Source organism: Chiloscyllium plagiosum, chromosome 7, assembly GCF_004010195.1.
Source record: "Chiloscyllium plagiosum isolate BGI_BamShark_2017 chromosome 7, ASM401019v2, whole genome shotgun sequence".
Lineage (NCBI taxonomy): Eukaryota > Metazoa > Chordata > Chondrichthyes > Orectolobiformes > Hemiscylliidae > Chiloscyllium > Chiloscyllium plagiosum.
The window spans coordinates 14847324-14862843 of NC_057716.1; the positions used below are offsets into that span (position 1 = coordinate 14847324).

Sequence of the window (15520 nt, forward strand, 5' to 3'; positions counted from 1 at the left end):
TCGCTCCGCGAGTAGGCGGCCTGTCTCCCCAATATAGAGGAGGCCATATCGGGTGCAGAGGATGCAATAGATGATTGTGTGGAGGTGCAGGTGAATCTGTGGCGGATATGGAAGTTTCCTTTGGGGCCTTGGAGGGAGGTGAGGGGGGAGGTGTGGGCGCAAGTGTTGCACCTCCTGCGGTTGCAGGGGAAGGTGCCGGGAGTGGAGGTTGGGTCGGTGGGGTGTGTGGATCTGACAAGGGAGTCGCGGAGTGAGTGGTCTCTACGGAAAGCTGATAGGGGTGGGGAGGGAAATATATCCTTGGTGCTGGGGTCTGTTTGGAGGTGGCGGAAGTGACGGCGGATGATGCGCTGTACATGGAGATTGGTGGGGTGGTAGGTGAGGACCAGTGGGGTTCTGTCCTGGTGGCGGTTGGAGGAGCGGGATTCAAGGGCGGAGGATCGGGAAGTGGAAGAGATGCGGTGGAGGGCATCGTCGACCACGTCGGGGGGGAAATTGCGGTCCTTGAAGAAGGAGGCCATCTGGGATGTGCGTTTTTGGAACTGGTCCTCCTGGGAGCAGATGCGGCGGAGTCGAAGGAATTGGGAGAATGGGATGGCGTTTTTACAGGGGGCAGGATGGGAGGAGGTTTTATCTTTTATCTTAGCCTGGTGGACCAACTTTCCTCATTCCTGAAGAAGGGCTAATGCCCGAAACGTCGATTCTCCTGTTCCCTAGATGCTGCCTGACCTGCTGCGCATTTCCAGCAACACATTTCCATCTCTGATCTCCAGCATCTGCAGACCTCACTTTCTCCTCTATGACTCTAAAACAATCTACAGTAAAAAACAAAAGAAGAAATGATTGCTTATTGAGGCACTACTAAAGAGATGTTTACTCGGTTTCTAATACTATTCCAACTATAATTTAAACAGGGATTCTACAAAGTTGCTCATTCTTTTCCTGCACTCCGTACAAGCTGCAGTTTTGAGACAGCCCCAAAACACAAAGGAACATAAATGTAGGCTGCAGCTTGGGTCTGAAGAGCCAAATATGCAACCTGCTTCCAGTTCTGACACCTGCAACAATTTTTATTGTTCCTGGCAGAGCCCAGACATCAGAGACAGAATTTATGTAAAACTAAGAAAATGTTGCAAGCTTCAGCTCATCGTCAATCTGAGGATGATGTTTGCGAGTGTCTGCTGTGAGGGCTGATGTGGCTGAACAGGTCAACTCTCAACTGGCAAACCTTTAGGCATAGGGGACAGGATTTCACATGAGATGGTGGGATTTGGACTGCAAGGTTTTATTCCTTTTCTTTGCTTCTCCGTTGTTCCTGCGCCTCAGCATTAAGATATAATGACTCAACGCATAACGTAGCTTGATGGACAAGTTGTCCCCATTCTGAATGACAGGCAGCAAGCTACTCCCTGTCATTACTGTCAATGCTGCTAGAATTCATGGAGTGTTTCGGTGTGTCTTTAAATTTTTCTTTGCTGTCAACTGGAATGCTGACAATTTGAGAGTCGACATTTTAGCCTTCTGGACACAGTCTAAGTTTATTTTGGAGGAGATTTGCAGCATGGTGGCTCAGTGGTTAGCACTGCTACTTCACAGCGCCAGAGACCCAGATTCAATTCCACCCACGGGGCGACTGTCTGTGTGGAGTTTGCACATTCTCCCCATGTCTGCGTGGGTTTCCTCCGGGTGCCCCGGTTTCCTCCCATAGCCCAAAGATGTGCATGTTAGGTGGTTTGGCCTTGCTAGATTGCCAATGATGTCCATGGATGTGCAGGTTCAGTGAATTAAACATGGGTAATGCAGAGTCTGCGTGAGACGCTGTTCAGAGGGTCGAGGTGGATGTGATGAGACGAAGGACCTACTTCCACACTGTACCGATTATATGATTACTTAAAGAGCTGGCTTCAAGATGGACACAGTAATCCCACAGAAGTGCAAGATTTAGTGGCAGCACTGCTAATGAAATTCCACTCATACTCAATTGTGTTACTGATACATAACCCGGGTCTCAATCTCGAACAGGAGTGTGGTCATGATGATAACACTTTTTCTGACTTGCAGAGATATTTGTTGCCAAAAATCTCAGTGCTGTAGTTTTTAGAAGGCTGAATTGGTATAATTGATCCAGTGGCTGAAAACTGTGGATGCCAAGTGCTCAACCCAAAGTATCTCCTTCAACAAATATTAGAGGTGGAATATTTGATTGAATGGCCATGGATTGAAATGAGCTTCATTTCAGCAACATTTAAGAAGAGGCTGAGTTTCCTGTGTGCAAAATTGAAGAAATTGAGAGTAGTTTCAAAATCTGGCACCGGATGGGAAACAAAACTGAAATCATGCACAATCTGTAGATCTTGTATAGTTATGGTCAGTTTAGTTTTAGAACAAAAGTAACCGAGTGAAAGAAAATTCTATCTAAGCACCATCTATTGTGACAGAGGACACTCAATCTCTGATGAGGTGAATTATCACTGTCAGATACATTGGAAATTGTAATGTGGGTATCTCATATCCTTTCTTGACCCTAAGTTAAGGGATCTGTTTTGGATCTCACACCCAGACAGTTACAGGCATATCATCATGAAGCAACTGCAGGATTGTAAAGTTTCTTGGATACTCAAATCTCTGGAGCACAATCCACACAGTCTCAAGATTAACGGAGTCAAATGCTTTGGTCAGGTTAATCAATGCAATGATGAGGTCCTGGTGTTGTTCTTGATACTTTTCCTGAATCTGGAGAATGTACATCAGGATTATCCCTGCAGACCAAAGGAAAATATCTAAATAGCGGGGGCTATTTTCCCTCCCTATGGAATGACTGCATGGAGTCTCGATGTGACTGCAATCAATGCAACCATTTTTAAAGACTTCAATTGGAAGACCATCAAGGCCACAGGTTTTGTTGTTTTTCATCCATTTGAACATTTGTTTCTGTTCTCTCATCTCTGGCGGTTCACCCATGGATTCTTCCACATCATGCTAGAGGATAGCCATCAGAGTATCAGCCTCTGCTGTGAATTCATGGCAGGTCAAGTTGTTGAAAATGTTCACCCCAGCACTGTCAGTGGACACGGTCATCCTTAACAAGAAACCTACCATTCCAAGTATAAAGGGATATTTAATTCAATAAACCTTGGTCCAGAGACATCCAATTGACTTCAAAAAATTTTGTACGTCAAAATAATCAGCATATTGTTGAAACGTCTTGGGTTTTATTTTCTTCCAGCACATTTCTTCATCTTCCAGATTGGTCTTTCAGACTCAGTATCAAGATCTTGGAATGCTGTTTTCTTGACATGCGAAGACATTGTTCACACAATGAAAGCCTGCTCATTTGTACTCTAGGCAGCTACATATTCTGATATTGTTTTCATCTAACCTGTCCTGGTGACAATGATGCTTTGAAGCCAAACAATCTGGGCATAATTGTTTAGTACAGCTGACTTCATTTGATCCCACTGTTGTGGAATTGAGTCGGATGTGTGAAGATTTTCCAGATTGATCTTAATACATGCTTGGAATTTCCTTCTTTCATCAGGCTGCTTCATAGCTGTGGTGTTTAACTTTTCTTCATATATTGTATATGTTTACATGGCCATTAGTGCCAATGATGGTAGCATATTGGTTATGGTAATTATGATAGGGCACCACAATCCACTTCAAGAATACAAACCAACACCATGGACAAAGATTGCTGACAGCCTTTCTATTCATATAGAAGGTGCATCTCCCCTACCATCACCCCACCCTGTTTCTTTAGCTGCCTTTTTTCAGGAAGGCCACTCATATTCAGGATGACAAAGTAAATTTAGAGTCTCAACAGCTCATGCATCACAACTGCAGTTCTTCATCCTCAATGGTCACATGAGATTGTCCATGAGTGTTCTAATATGCCAAGTTACAAACTCCAAAGCTTTCTTTGATCATAAAGATGATGATCCCACAACACATGGTTCTCACGTCAGTGGGAAGTGGAACACACAATTTTTGGGCACCACTTTCTCCAATTAGGGTGGACTAATGTATCCCGAAGAAGGAACTCAGCAGGGTCTGACAATATCGGTGGACAGAAAGCAGAGATAATGCCTCGAGTCCAGTGATCCTTCTGTTTTCTCTCAACAGATGCTGCCAGATTTGCTCGGTTTCTCCAGCAATTCCTGTTTTTGGTTCAGATCTTTAGCTTCCACAGCCCTTTGTTTTGTTTTCTCCTGAAAAGGACTGCTCAGGCACAAAGATGCCTCTGGCCCGACACAGGTGGCCAATGACCTTCATCCATTTGTGAAGTAAGTGCAGATTCTTGACTACAGACATCCATGTTCACAGCCCAGTGCCCATCGCTAATTCTCCATTGCTACAGAACTTAGCAAATAGATCCTGGTACGAGCAACATTTTTTAGCATGCTACCACCTTACGTGATGGGTTGACGGCAAGATTTTGGTGACATGTCTGATCGCATTCTACTGTAGCTGGTTTCCACCTTTGTGTCAGCATTATAGTCATGCCTTAATGAAAGATGGACACTACTCTTTAAGGGAAAGAGCGACATGAAATAATGACATTGTATTTTAACAAAATGATCTGTGCAAAGTCAGGGAGTATTTTTATGGTATCTGGAAAGATGAGATACATGATCACATATATTTTGGTTAAACCGAAAATGGCCTCTACAGGTGCCATTGACCATCCCACGACAGTCCAATGAAAAAAAATTTAAATGACGATGGTCAGAGGACTGTCATCAGTATGAAGACAGGATTTAAAACAGCATAATTAAATGTGTGAACATATTTTCCCTAGAACATCAATTGGATATCAAACACTTGTCCATTGGATTGTTTTCTCTTAAGAATAGTCTAACCCCTTGAAAGCTGATTCTATAAAGAATAAATGCAAGAGATTTATACCAAAAGGATAAGCATTTATTTTTCACAGCAACCAAAACATAAACACAAAAAACATCTGCCCACCAAGTACACAGACTCACTAGAAAGGCTTATTTCCAGTGGTGTAACATGTGCTTCGATGACCTTGTACTGCGCCTTCTTTTAATATAGTTAAATCGTCTGCCTTCCATTAAACTTTACAGCCAGTTATAGGTGAAGCGAGACACACTACATTTCTTCACCTATTCTGCCACTGAAACAGTTTTTTGACTGCACTTTCTCTGGCACCTCGTCAAAATTAGTGCCATGAGTGGCTATAGCAGAAGCCACAATCTCTGCACAGCATCACTAAAGGAATTGTCAGAGCACACAAGCCTCTCCGCAACATCAGGTGGTGCACATCCTCATTATGTGACACTTAAGGAAAATAAGCTAAGAATGAATGCATTACGATGGTCATTTGAAAAATAACCAGACACTCAACAAGGCAGTAAGACCCATTTCAGTTTACAGTAATAACTTATGATTCTGAAGCCCCTTCAATTTTATTGTTTATAATCTACCCTCCTGCTTTCTCTACTGGAACTCTTGTGAGCCTTATAATACGTCATATCTTGAAATTCTGCCATCTGCTGGAAATATGAAATAAAAACTAAAAAGATGTTGGAGGTACACACAGCAGGGGCCGTCAATATCTTTAAAGGAAAAACATAAGTTGAAAGGACTGTCAAGCATCCATATCTTGGGACAAAGAAACTGATAACGTACCCCTCACAAGGTAAATCTATCTTTACACATGTAACATAAACAACTGATATCAAGGGGATGTGGGTTTGATTATTTCACTGCAGTGCAGCTCAGCAAACAGGGGGATCAAGTCGAGAGTGTACTATGAAAAGACCGCATTAGCCACTGACATTAATAATTAAATGAAAATACTTCAATATTTTCTTTTATTATGGCCACCTGAAGAGGACTAAAGTAGCAAACGAATTAAAAGAAAATCCAGGCAGATGGTTATCAGAATGAGCTGGAAATAGAAAGCTGCAGTGCACAAAGATCTATTCCTAGATCCAGTCTTTTCTGTACTCTTCTCCCAAGCTGCAGTCAACCTTCCATTCAACTATCGCAGGAATGTAAGATTGATAGACATCCATTTCTTTATAACTTATGTCCCTCCACAATCAAACTAAACACACAAAATAATGTAGTTATTGAAAAACCAATCACTTTGTTTGTACATAGAACAAATAATGATGCGTCAAAGCCAACAATGGAAAAAAAATGGTCAACTTGAATGTAATGATTTATAATTAATGTGAATCTGCTCTTGACCAAACCCATTCCTTTTCTAGGTTAGTTCCAACTTAACCAGTATATTCTAATGAATCCACTCAACACGTGAAAGGTAACTAACCACCGCTATAATCAACTGGTGTGGAATGTAATCCTAAACACCAGAAAAGTGGCCATAATCCCAGAGGATCGTAGGCTACTATCTTGTTAGAGGGAGAGAGATGATCGGTGGTGAATTGAACCAGAGAGGATACCGCAGGCAAGGAGTGCTGTTGAGAAGGTAGGACCTTCATGGCAATCTCAGCCTGGTTGTGGAAACTGAACCCATACTATTAGTGTCCCTCTGCACTACAATTAAGTTATCCAACCAATTGAGCTAACCGGCCCCAGTAGGTAATCCTAAACATGGGATATTGTAGTAAAACCTCAGATTATTAATCTAACTGCCACAACTTTCTCAGGAGAGAGAGAGAGCAGGAAATGATCCACATCTCTAACAGCATAGGAAGTTTCACTTCGTTCAAACATTCTCAGAGATTAGCAGCAGTTTTTAAATGGTTATCAACATAACTTGCACTAAAAAATTTATTCTAATTGGCCACGTACGTTTTGGTGAAGGAAAATTAGATAGCCAACATGAGTACCATCTGATAGTTAGCCACACAACCAGCAGTTCAGACATAAGGTGTTAAGAAAGCAGGCAAGTACACTCCAGAAGATGATAGTAGAGAAGAAAGTAAAAGATTGGGTTCGCAAAGATGTTGGAGTCTCAACAGTCAGCAATCGCTGCAGGATACAAGACGTATTTGGGCTAAGTAAGTTAACTAGAACAGCACTCGTCAAAGAGAAAGATAAAATAATGATAAAACCATCCAAACACAGACAGTTTTGCAGGCAGAAGTTTATTAGAAGAACAAATATAAAGAAAGACAAAATGAGTAGGCATTTGTACCAACTGACACCCACTTTCCTGGAGGGGGAAAAGTCATCAAAATGTAAAAGTACGAATGCATCAGTCGACTGGAGTGCTTTCCAGTGGACAGTTCACTAATGATATGATGAAATCATGGCCATGAGACAGGTTATAGAATGGTGTTCAATGCAAACTAAAACATGGAGTTTGAAAATGATGGAAAACATCAGTACAAAGCATTCTTTCCTTCCTACTATTTAAAATGGATAACATGGATTAATAAAACAGTACAACGGCCAAAGCAGATGTTAGAAAATTGACAACAGAGAACAGATTGTTCCAATGCAAGCCAGCAAAAACCACACAACTAATCAATCAGCAGAAAGCAGCAACAATTCCGTGATTTCAACAGATACTATTTTTATAATGACTAACCAATGTTGTTGAGTGAAAGGACAGGGAGTCTCGAGAGAACAAGCAAGCTCCACAAAATCTGGAACTCCAGACCATCACAAAATATCCTTGGCACCAAAACAAAATCTAATTTCAGACTCACAAGAAAATGCCAATATAGCTGTTGGCATCAACTTGGGCCATCCATTTCAGAATTTGACGTGGAGAGATTTATCTATTATTTAACATAAGGTCATAAGACCATAAGACATAGGAGCAGAAATTAGGGCATTCAGCCCATTGGCTCCGCCATTCAATCATGGCTGATAAGTTTCTCAACTACATTCTCCAACTTCCTCCCCAAAACCCTTGATCTCCCTAATATTCAAGAACCTATCTCTCTCAGTCTTAAATATACTCATTGACCTGGCCTCCACAGCCTTCTGTGGCAATGAATTCCATAGATTTGCCACTTTCTGGCTGAAGGTATTTCACCTTATCTCCATTCTGAAAGGTCTTCCCTTTACTCTAAGGCTATGCCCTTGGTTCAGAGGAAATGGAAACATCTTTGCAACATCTACTCTGTCCAGGCCATTCCGCATTCTGTATGTTTCAATTAGATCCCCCCAATCCTTCTGAACTCCATCAAGTATAAACCCAGAATCCTCAAACGTTCCTCTTACATTAAGCTTTTCATTCCTGGGACCATTCTCGTGAACCTCCTCTGAACACGCTCCAGGGCCTGTACATCCTTCCTGAGACACGGGGCCCAAAACTGTGCACAATACTCCAAGTGTGGTCTGCCCAGAGCCTTTTAGAACCTCAGCTACAATCTTAAAACAGCAAAGGTCGTAACAAATATGAGTAAAATTAGTTGAAGTTTCATTGAAATCCAGGGGCTATAGCTTTTTCACCTATTGCCCTCCAAAAGGAAGGCTTGTGTAAATTCATGCATTTCTGAAAAAGCTATGATGCTTGGATTTTTGTAAGATTATCGTTAGTGTTAATTAACATAAGTGGTGGAGAAGCTCAGCAAGTCAGGCAACAATGTAGAGAGAGGAGGATATTAATGTTTTGAGCGCAATATGATCTTCTTCGGAACTTCATCATATATTCCCACCAATCACCCCAACACTATAATCCAATCTAAATTCCTTCAAGGTAGAAATTCATGAAAAACACCTACCCATTTATATCTTGTAAAAATATGAAAATATTATGGAATTCATTGAGTCAAATGCTCAAGTGTTAAATGTTTTGATAAAACGTTGATCATTAAACAGAAAATGAGTTGCTGTGCCCTGACAAAAACGATTTCATTCGTGAATGAACTTGGGCTTTCACAAACATTAATGGTGCCAACTGGGACATTTTAAGAACAATGTTTACTCATGATCCTTACCTTAAAAGCTTGCGCAGTGTGTATTGTTGCCACTTTAAGCCAAATTAAAGCAAAACTTCTTAAGCCTTCTTAAGGGAATCTATTTATTTCTGTACCAGAAGGTGCCCAGTTTGCTCTGAAGTTAATTTGTGGAAAAGTTATATTCTTTTAAGATCTTGAAACATTTCCTCATTCATAAGTTTTGAAATCAGAAACATAGATGACTGACTGTAGTTTCAAAAAATCTAATGTTAATTGTAACATAATGTTTGTTCTTATCGTCAGCTTACGACTAAAACAATGGAAGAAAATTCAGTAGACTGGGGATTTGAGATAAAAATAATACCTGAAAAAAGAAAACATGACAAACTGCAAGTTTATTCCCTTCCATTAGTTGATTGTTGAAATCTGAAAGATTACACTATTTTCAGACCAAATAGATCTGCTGCGCATTTGCAGAATTTTTTTAAAACTACAAAATTGGAGGACTGGAAACAATGCACATGTTAGAAAAAGAACAGAGATTGCAATGTCACCCAGTGTACAGGAACATAGAAATCATGAGCTGAGAAAACAACAAGGTCCTTCTAATTCACCATCACAGCTGATGTTAATGGAAATCGGGAAGAATCCTCAGAGCATTGAAGTCATACTAGCACAAAGGAAGCTGATCGTTGTTGTCAAGTCCAATCATCTCAGTCCCAGGACATCTCTGCAGGAGTTCATCAATGTAGATATGTTCTAATCAACCTGTTCAGAGTTGTTATTACACATATCTGGAGCAGATATGATTTGAACTCAGGCTACCCTCTGAAGTTCATCAGTGCAGCATCCTAAGTGAAGGAATCTTCAGCAGACCTTCCCTTGATCATAAGATCAGATGTGGGGATCACTGCTGATGAATGCATAAAGGCTCAAATATATTCGTGACTTCTCAGGGACCGAGATAGTGAGTTTTGCTATGCAGCAACACATTAAGACTTGGACTGACAAATGATAAGTAACATTCACAACACACAAGTGCCAGGCAGTGACCATCACCAACAAGAGAAAGTCTAACCATCTCCCCCAATGGTCAACGGTAAAATACCATAATTGAATCTCCTATCAACAACTTTCTGGCCATTCCCATTGACCAGAAATTAAACTGGACAAACCACGTAAATACTGCAGCTACAAGAGCAGCTCAGAGGCTGGGAATTCTATGGCGAATTCTATACTATCCACTGCCCAAAAGCCTGTCCACCATCTTCAACGCACATGTCATGGGTGAGATTGAATATTCTCCACTTGCCTGAACAATTACAGCTCAGACAATGCTCAGAAATCTGAACCTCTGGACAAAGTAGCAGACTTGAATGGCACCCCATTCAGCACCTTAAACATTCACTCCCTACATCACTAAATGTAGCAACTGCAGCATGTGCCATCTGCAAGGTATATAGCAAAAAAAGCACCAAGTTCCCTTCAAAAGTCCCTGCAAAACCCACGGCCCGTACAGGAAGACAACTGCAGAATGTATATGGGAACACCACCAAAATGTAAGTTTGCTCTCAAGCCAGGTGATCTTCTTTCTTGAACTATATCATCATATTTTCACTGTTGTCAGGGAAAAATCTTAAAATCCATTCCTTGCTAGCACTCTGGGTATACATACACTCCCATATGGATTACAACAGTTTAAGGAGAGGATTCATGACAATCTGCACTTCAGCAATTAGAGACGGCCACAACTGATAGCATTTGCCATCAAGGCTGACATCCCATGAATGTTATAAAAATAAACTGATGGTCTCACATGCATGCAAGTTATATTCATTAATTGATGGCAATATTCAACATCAAATTGAGGGGAGTGTTTTACAACTTCGAAAAAGATGTTTTTTTCCATACGTGAACTAATGTCATTATAAATGCTAACACTCATTGCAATTATCGCAAAGTGTCTCATGTACAATTAATGACACACTGCTGTTATGCAAAAAATAGAGTGGAACACTTGACAGTTTTGCCTTGTGAAATCTCAGGAAGACATGTCACAAGTGACGTAGCAGATGGGTACGAATGATTGATGCAAATTTTCAAAGTTCAGGGGAAAAGCTCAGCTGTCAGATTTTGTGGCAATTTCTCTAGGATCACAAGACTGACCTCTAATGGCCAGCAACCTACTAACAGCTAGCTTGCATATTTAAACACTGTCTTACTTCTTACAGTGTTATAACACAAATAGCATCAATTTATGCTTTTATGTTCTTTCCCCGTATTAGCTAATGGATATTTATTGAAGGAAACTGGCAAAGGAACTGAAAGGAGATGAAGATAAGTGTTTTTAAGCAGTGAGTTGTTGCGGTCTGGAATGCACCACCTGAAAGCTTGGTCAAAGCAGATTCAATAATCTTCAAAAAAGGATTTGAATAAATGTTTTAATTATCTGCTGGCCTGTGAAATTAATTGCACAGCTTTTGACAGAGAGGCATCATTGGCACAATAGGTGAAAATAATTCCTTGGTTGTAATGTTCTATGATATTCCTCACACTCATGCAGAACCTGTGTAAAACATGCAAAACAGAACAATACAATCTGCACAGGAAATGTTCACCTTTCAGTACATCTATCTTCAGTACAACATGCAGTAATTATATTACCCTTGCCATTGTGGCCATCTAGCATATCAACTGCACAAACTTATCAACTGATGCCAAATACATGCAAGTCACTGTTATAGAGTTCTTCTTAGAGCTATCATTGTTCAGGAGACAGCCAGCTCTTCACACAGTAATCCAGTCAGCCCCGTTTCTCCACTTGACCCTGTAATCCAGGGCCTGTCAACTAACAAGAATGGCTTTCTTTCCCCCAGTCGGCCTTAGCTGCCATAATTTTGTACATCTTTAACAAACTCCTTGCAATCTCTTTTGTGCTATGGAGAACAATCCTAACTTCTCTAACCTAATCTCTCAGATAAAGTCCCTCATCATTTTGGTAAATCTATTCAATGCCCTCTAACGTATTTACAATAAGTTGCATCCTTCACTTGCCTGGCCATTCTGCTGGCATATCTATGCTGTACCATAGACCTGCAGACAGTAAGGACTGAGAAGGTGGGCAGCACGGTGGCACAGTGGTTAGCACTGCTGCCTCACAGCGCCAGAGACCCGGGTTCAATTCCCGCCTCAGGCGACTGACTGTGTGGAGTTTGCACGTTCTTCCCGTGTCTGCGTGGGTTTCCTCCCACCATCCAAAGATGTGCAGGGTCAGGTAAATTGGCCATACTAAATTGCCTGTAGTGTTAGGTAAGGGGTAAATGTAGGGGTATGGGTGGGTTTCGCTTCGGCGGGTCGGTGTGGACTTGTTGGGCCGAAGGGCCTGTTCCCACACTGTAATCTAATCTAATCTAATCTACCCTTCCAGACCAACAGAGGTTCACCTGCGATTCATCCAACCTAATCTATTGCACCTCTTGTTCCTGATCTGGTGTCCTCTATATCAGAAAGATCAAACACAGACTCTGGGACCAGTTTGGGAAGCATGTGAACCCTGCATGCATTGACCAATCCAACCTTCCAGTTACCATCCATTTTAATTCCCCCTCCCACTCCCCTGACGACATATCCATCCTTGGCTTCCTCCACTGTCACAGTGAGGCCAAATGTAAACTAGAGGAACACCACCTGATATTTCACCAGAGGAGCTTACAGTCCAATGGCCTCAATATTGACTTCACCAGCTTCAAAATCCCTCCACCCCAAATCTTATCCCATGTCCAGCCCCACCCCTCCTCCTCACCTACCTGACCTCACCTCACCTGTCCATCTTGCTACTCACATATCCACTCCGCCCTTCCTACTGACGAATCACAGTAACTCCCTAAATGCATCCACCTATCACCATCCCACCTACCCTTCCCCACAGCCCCACCCTCCATTTACTTCCGGGCTCCCCTCTCCCTCCCCAGTCCTGATGAAGGGTTTTGACCCAAAACATTGGAGGAGCAGGAAAGACAATGCTGTCTGACCTGCTGTGCTTTTCCAGCTCCATATCTACTGACTGTGTATCATAGACTATTTGTATCATTTGTCACTCTTCCCTGTTTGGTATAATTGGTAACTTTTGAAAATTGATTTGAATGTCCAAAATCTGTGCCATTAATAGACAAAACAAATGTATCCTTAGCACTGTCCCCTGGGAAACACTACCATCTACCATCCTCCAGACTAAAAAGTAACCCCTTACCACAACTCGCTGTTTTCTTGAGCAAATTTCTTTTTCCCGCAACCTGAAACTTTTCCATGAGCAACAACTTTGTTCACAAATACTTTCTAAATTCCCTGCAGACACCATCCACTGCAGTTCCTTCATCAGAATTTAAAATTACTTCCATAAAAAAAATTCAATAAAGGAGTGGCACCGCGGCTCAGTGGTTAGCACTGTTGCCTCTCAGCACCAGGGACCCAGGTTCGATTCCAGCCTCAGGTGACTGTCTGTGTGGAGTTTGTACATTCTCCCCGTGTCTGCGTGGGTTTCCTCCGGGTGCTCCGGTTTCCTCCCACAATCCACAAGATGGGCAGGTTAGGAGAATTGGCCATGCTAAACTGCCCATAGTGTTAGGTGCATTAGTCAGAGGGAAATGGGTCTGGGTGGGTAACTCTTCAGAGGGTCGGTGTGGACATGTTGGGCCGAAGGGCCTGTTTCCACACTGTAGGGAATCTAATCTAACACAATCTGCCTTTTCCAAATCCAGTCTTGCTATTTTGAGGCTAAGAAAAGATCCCTGGTTGTGCGGGCATTTTTTTTTTGTTTCTTAACTTTAACTTAGTGGGGAACTCTGTCCTAACCATCTACCTTTTCTGAATATTTTGCATCAATGAACATAAACACAAGCTAAATACCAAGTGAACGGTGAGCTTTAATCCATCCTACATCTATTCCATGTATTGACTTTCAACACTGCTCACTTGTATGTTATACAAACAGCAGCAATGTTGTTTCAAAACACAAAAACAGCAGTTGGCAAAATATTTCAAAGTCTCAAAGCTGGACTGAGCACCCTTTACTAATTGGGATAGTCACATACAGGAAACTAATCAAAAAGTACTATTTTGAATACAACATATGGCATGCTTCTAGAATAGGAAACACAGAATTTAAGCACCAACTGTGCAAAGGGAGATTATTAATATAATATACATCAGCTGCAATCACTGGAGTCCATTTTGGGGGCAGATTTTCACCAGTTATACAGTTAACTGCTTAAGACAGCTTAAAGCAATGTAAAATGGTGGTACCACAACATCATAATGTCTTCAGGAATATTTAGCCATGAGTAGGGGTGGTAAGGGCAAAGATTATAGATGGATTATTTCTTTGGGCATAAAATCAATTTAATTTCTCAGTCATCAAAGAATCTAATACAAGGTGGAAAATCTGCTTCCCAAAGCAGTAATATACCACTCAGTTCAAGGGTGAAGCCATTATATGTTACAGGATTGCTTTCACTCTCAGAAGCAAGCATTTAAAATATTTTGATCATGATGACAATAATGTTAAATTTTAGGGGCCTAACCATGTCTTCAGAATCAGAATAAAACTCAAATTTGAGAAAAGGACCAAAATACCAATATTTGCAAAAATTTTCTTTTCAAACCAAAGTCAAAAAATGAAAATTTATTTAACATATCAAATATGGTATACTTTACATGTAATATATATCGACTAAAAGAATCAAAATTCATGAAAGAAAACCCATCTGAGACTTACATGCGTTCGAGCAAGAGACAATAATCAACCATGACAGGTACCATGTCCTGCAGAAGAAATCATGATAAAACAAGTCAATTAAACCATTCGAAGTCTGATCGTAACAACATAATAGAATCACTCTGATTTCTTGAATAGAGGTTGAAGACTCCTATTTTCGTCTCAAATAGTTCTATTTGAAATGCAGTAGAATCACTCCAGAATTCTGGCACAATAGTTCAGTTGGCACCACTTTGCTGTTACACACTGCAAGATAATTGTGTTAAAACAGAATCACTTGTAGTGAGAGCTTTATTTTAGCCGACCACACTCCATAAAACCACCAGATTTTTATACAACCAATCTCACTCAATTAACTCAATTAATAATATTAATCCCCTCTCTCATCATTCCATTAGGTTTCAGACATTCCTGTTGACGATACTAAATGATAAGCCTTCTGATCTGGTGTCAAAGTTAAGGTTGAACACCAGGGCAGAAAGCAGTTTCACTGAAGTACAAACAGACTTCTGGATTGTTGGAAATATTATCAAAGAGATTGCAATTTTGTAATGGGGTCACATCTAAATCTTTAATCAGCATCACCAAAAATTCTTATTCACTGCTTTTTTATTATGTTGAGCTTTGTGAGAATCTAGGAGAAAGTGAGGACTGCAGATACTAGAGGTCAGAGCTGAAAAATGTGTTGCTGGAAAAGCGCAGCAGGTCAGGCAGCATCAAAGGAGCAGGAGAATCGACGTTTCGGGCATAAGCCCTTCTTCAGGAATGAGGAAGGTGTGCCAAGCAGGCTAAGATAAAGGGTAGGGAGGAGGGATTTGGGGGAGGGGCGTTGGGAATGCGATAGGTGGAAGGAGGTTAAGGTGAGGGTGATAGGCCGGAGAGGGGGTGGGGGCGGAGA

General features: G+C 41.3%; 1 protein-coding gene across 6 annotated transcripts in view; it reads right to left on the bottom strand.

The window, feature by feature from the left end:
• Window positions 1–15520, bottom strand: part of vps8 (VPS8 subunit of CORVET complex) — a 555322-nt gene that overhangs the window by 427687 nt on the left and 112115 nt on the right. For all 6 annotated transcript variants that reach the window (XM_043693080.1, XM_043693078.1, XM_043693079.1 and 3 more), the window contains one exon: window positions 14623–14669. In XM_043693080.1, coding sequence (XP_043549015.1) covers window positions 14623–14669 — 47 coding nt within the window. The remainder of the gene's footprint in view (window positions 1–14622; window positions 14670–15520) is intronic.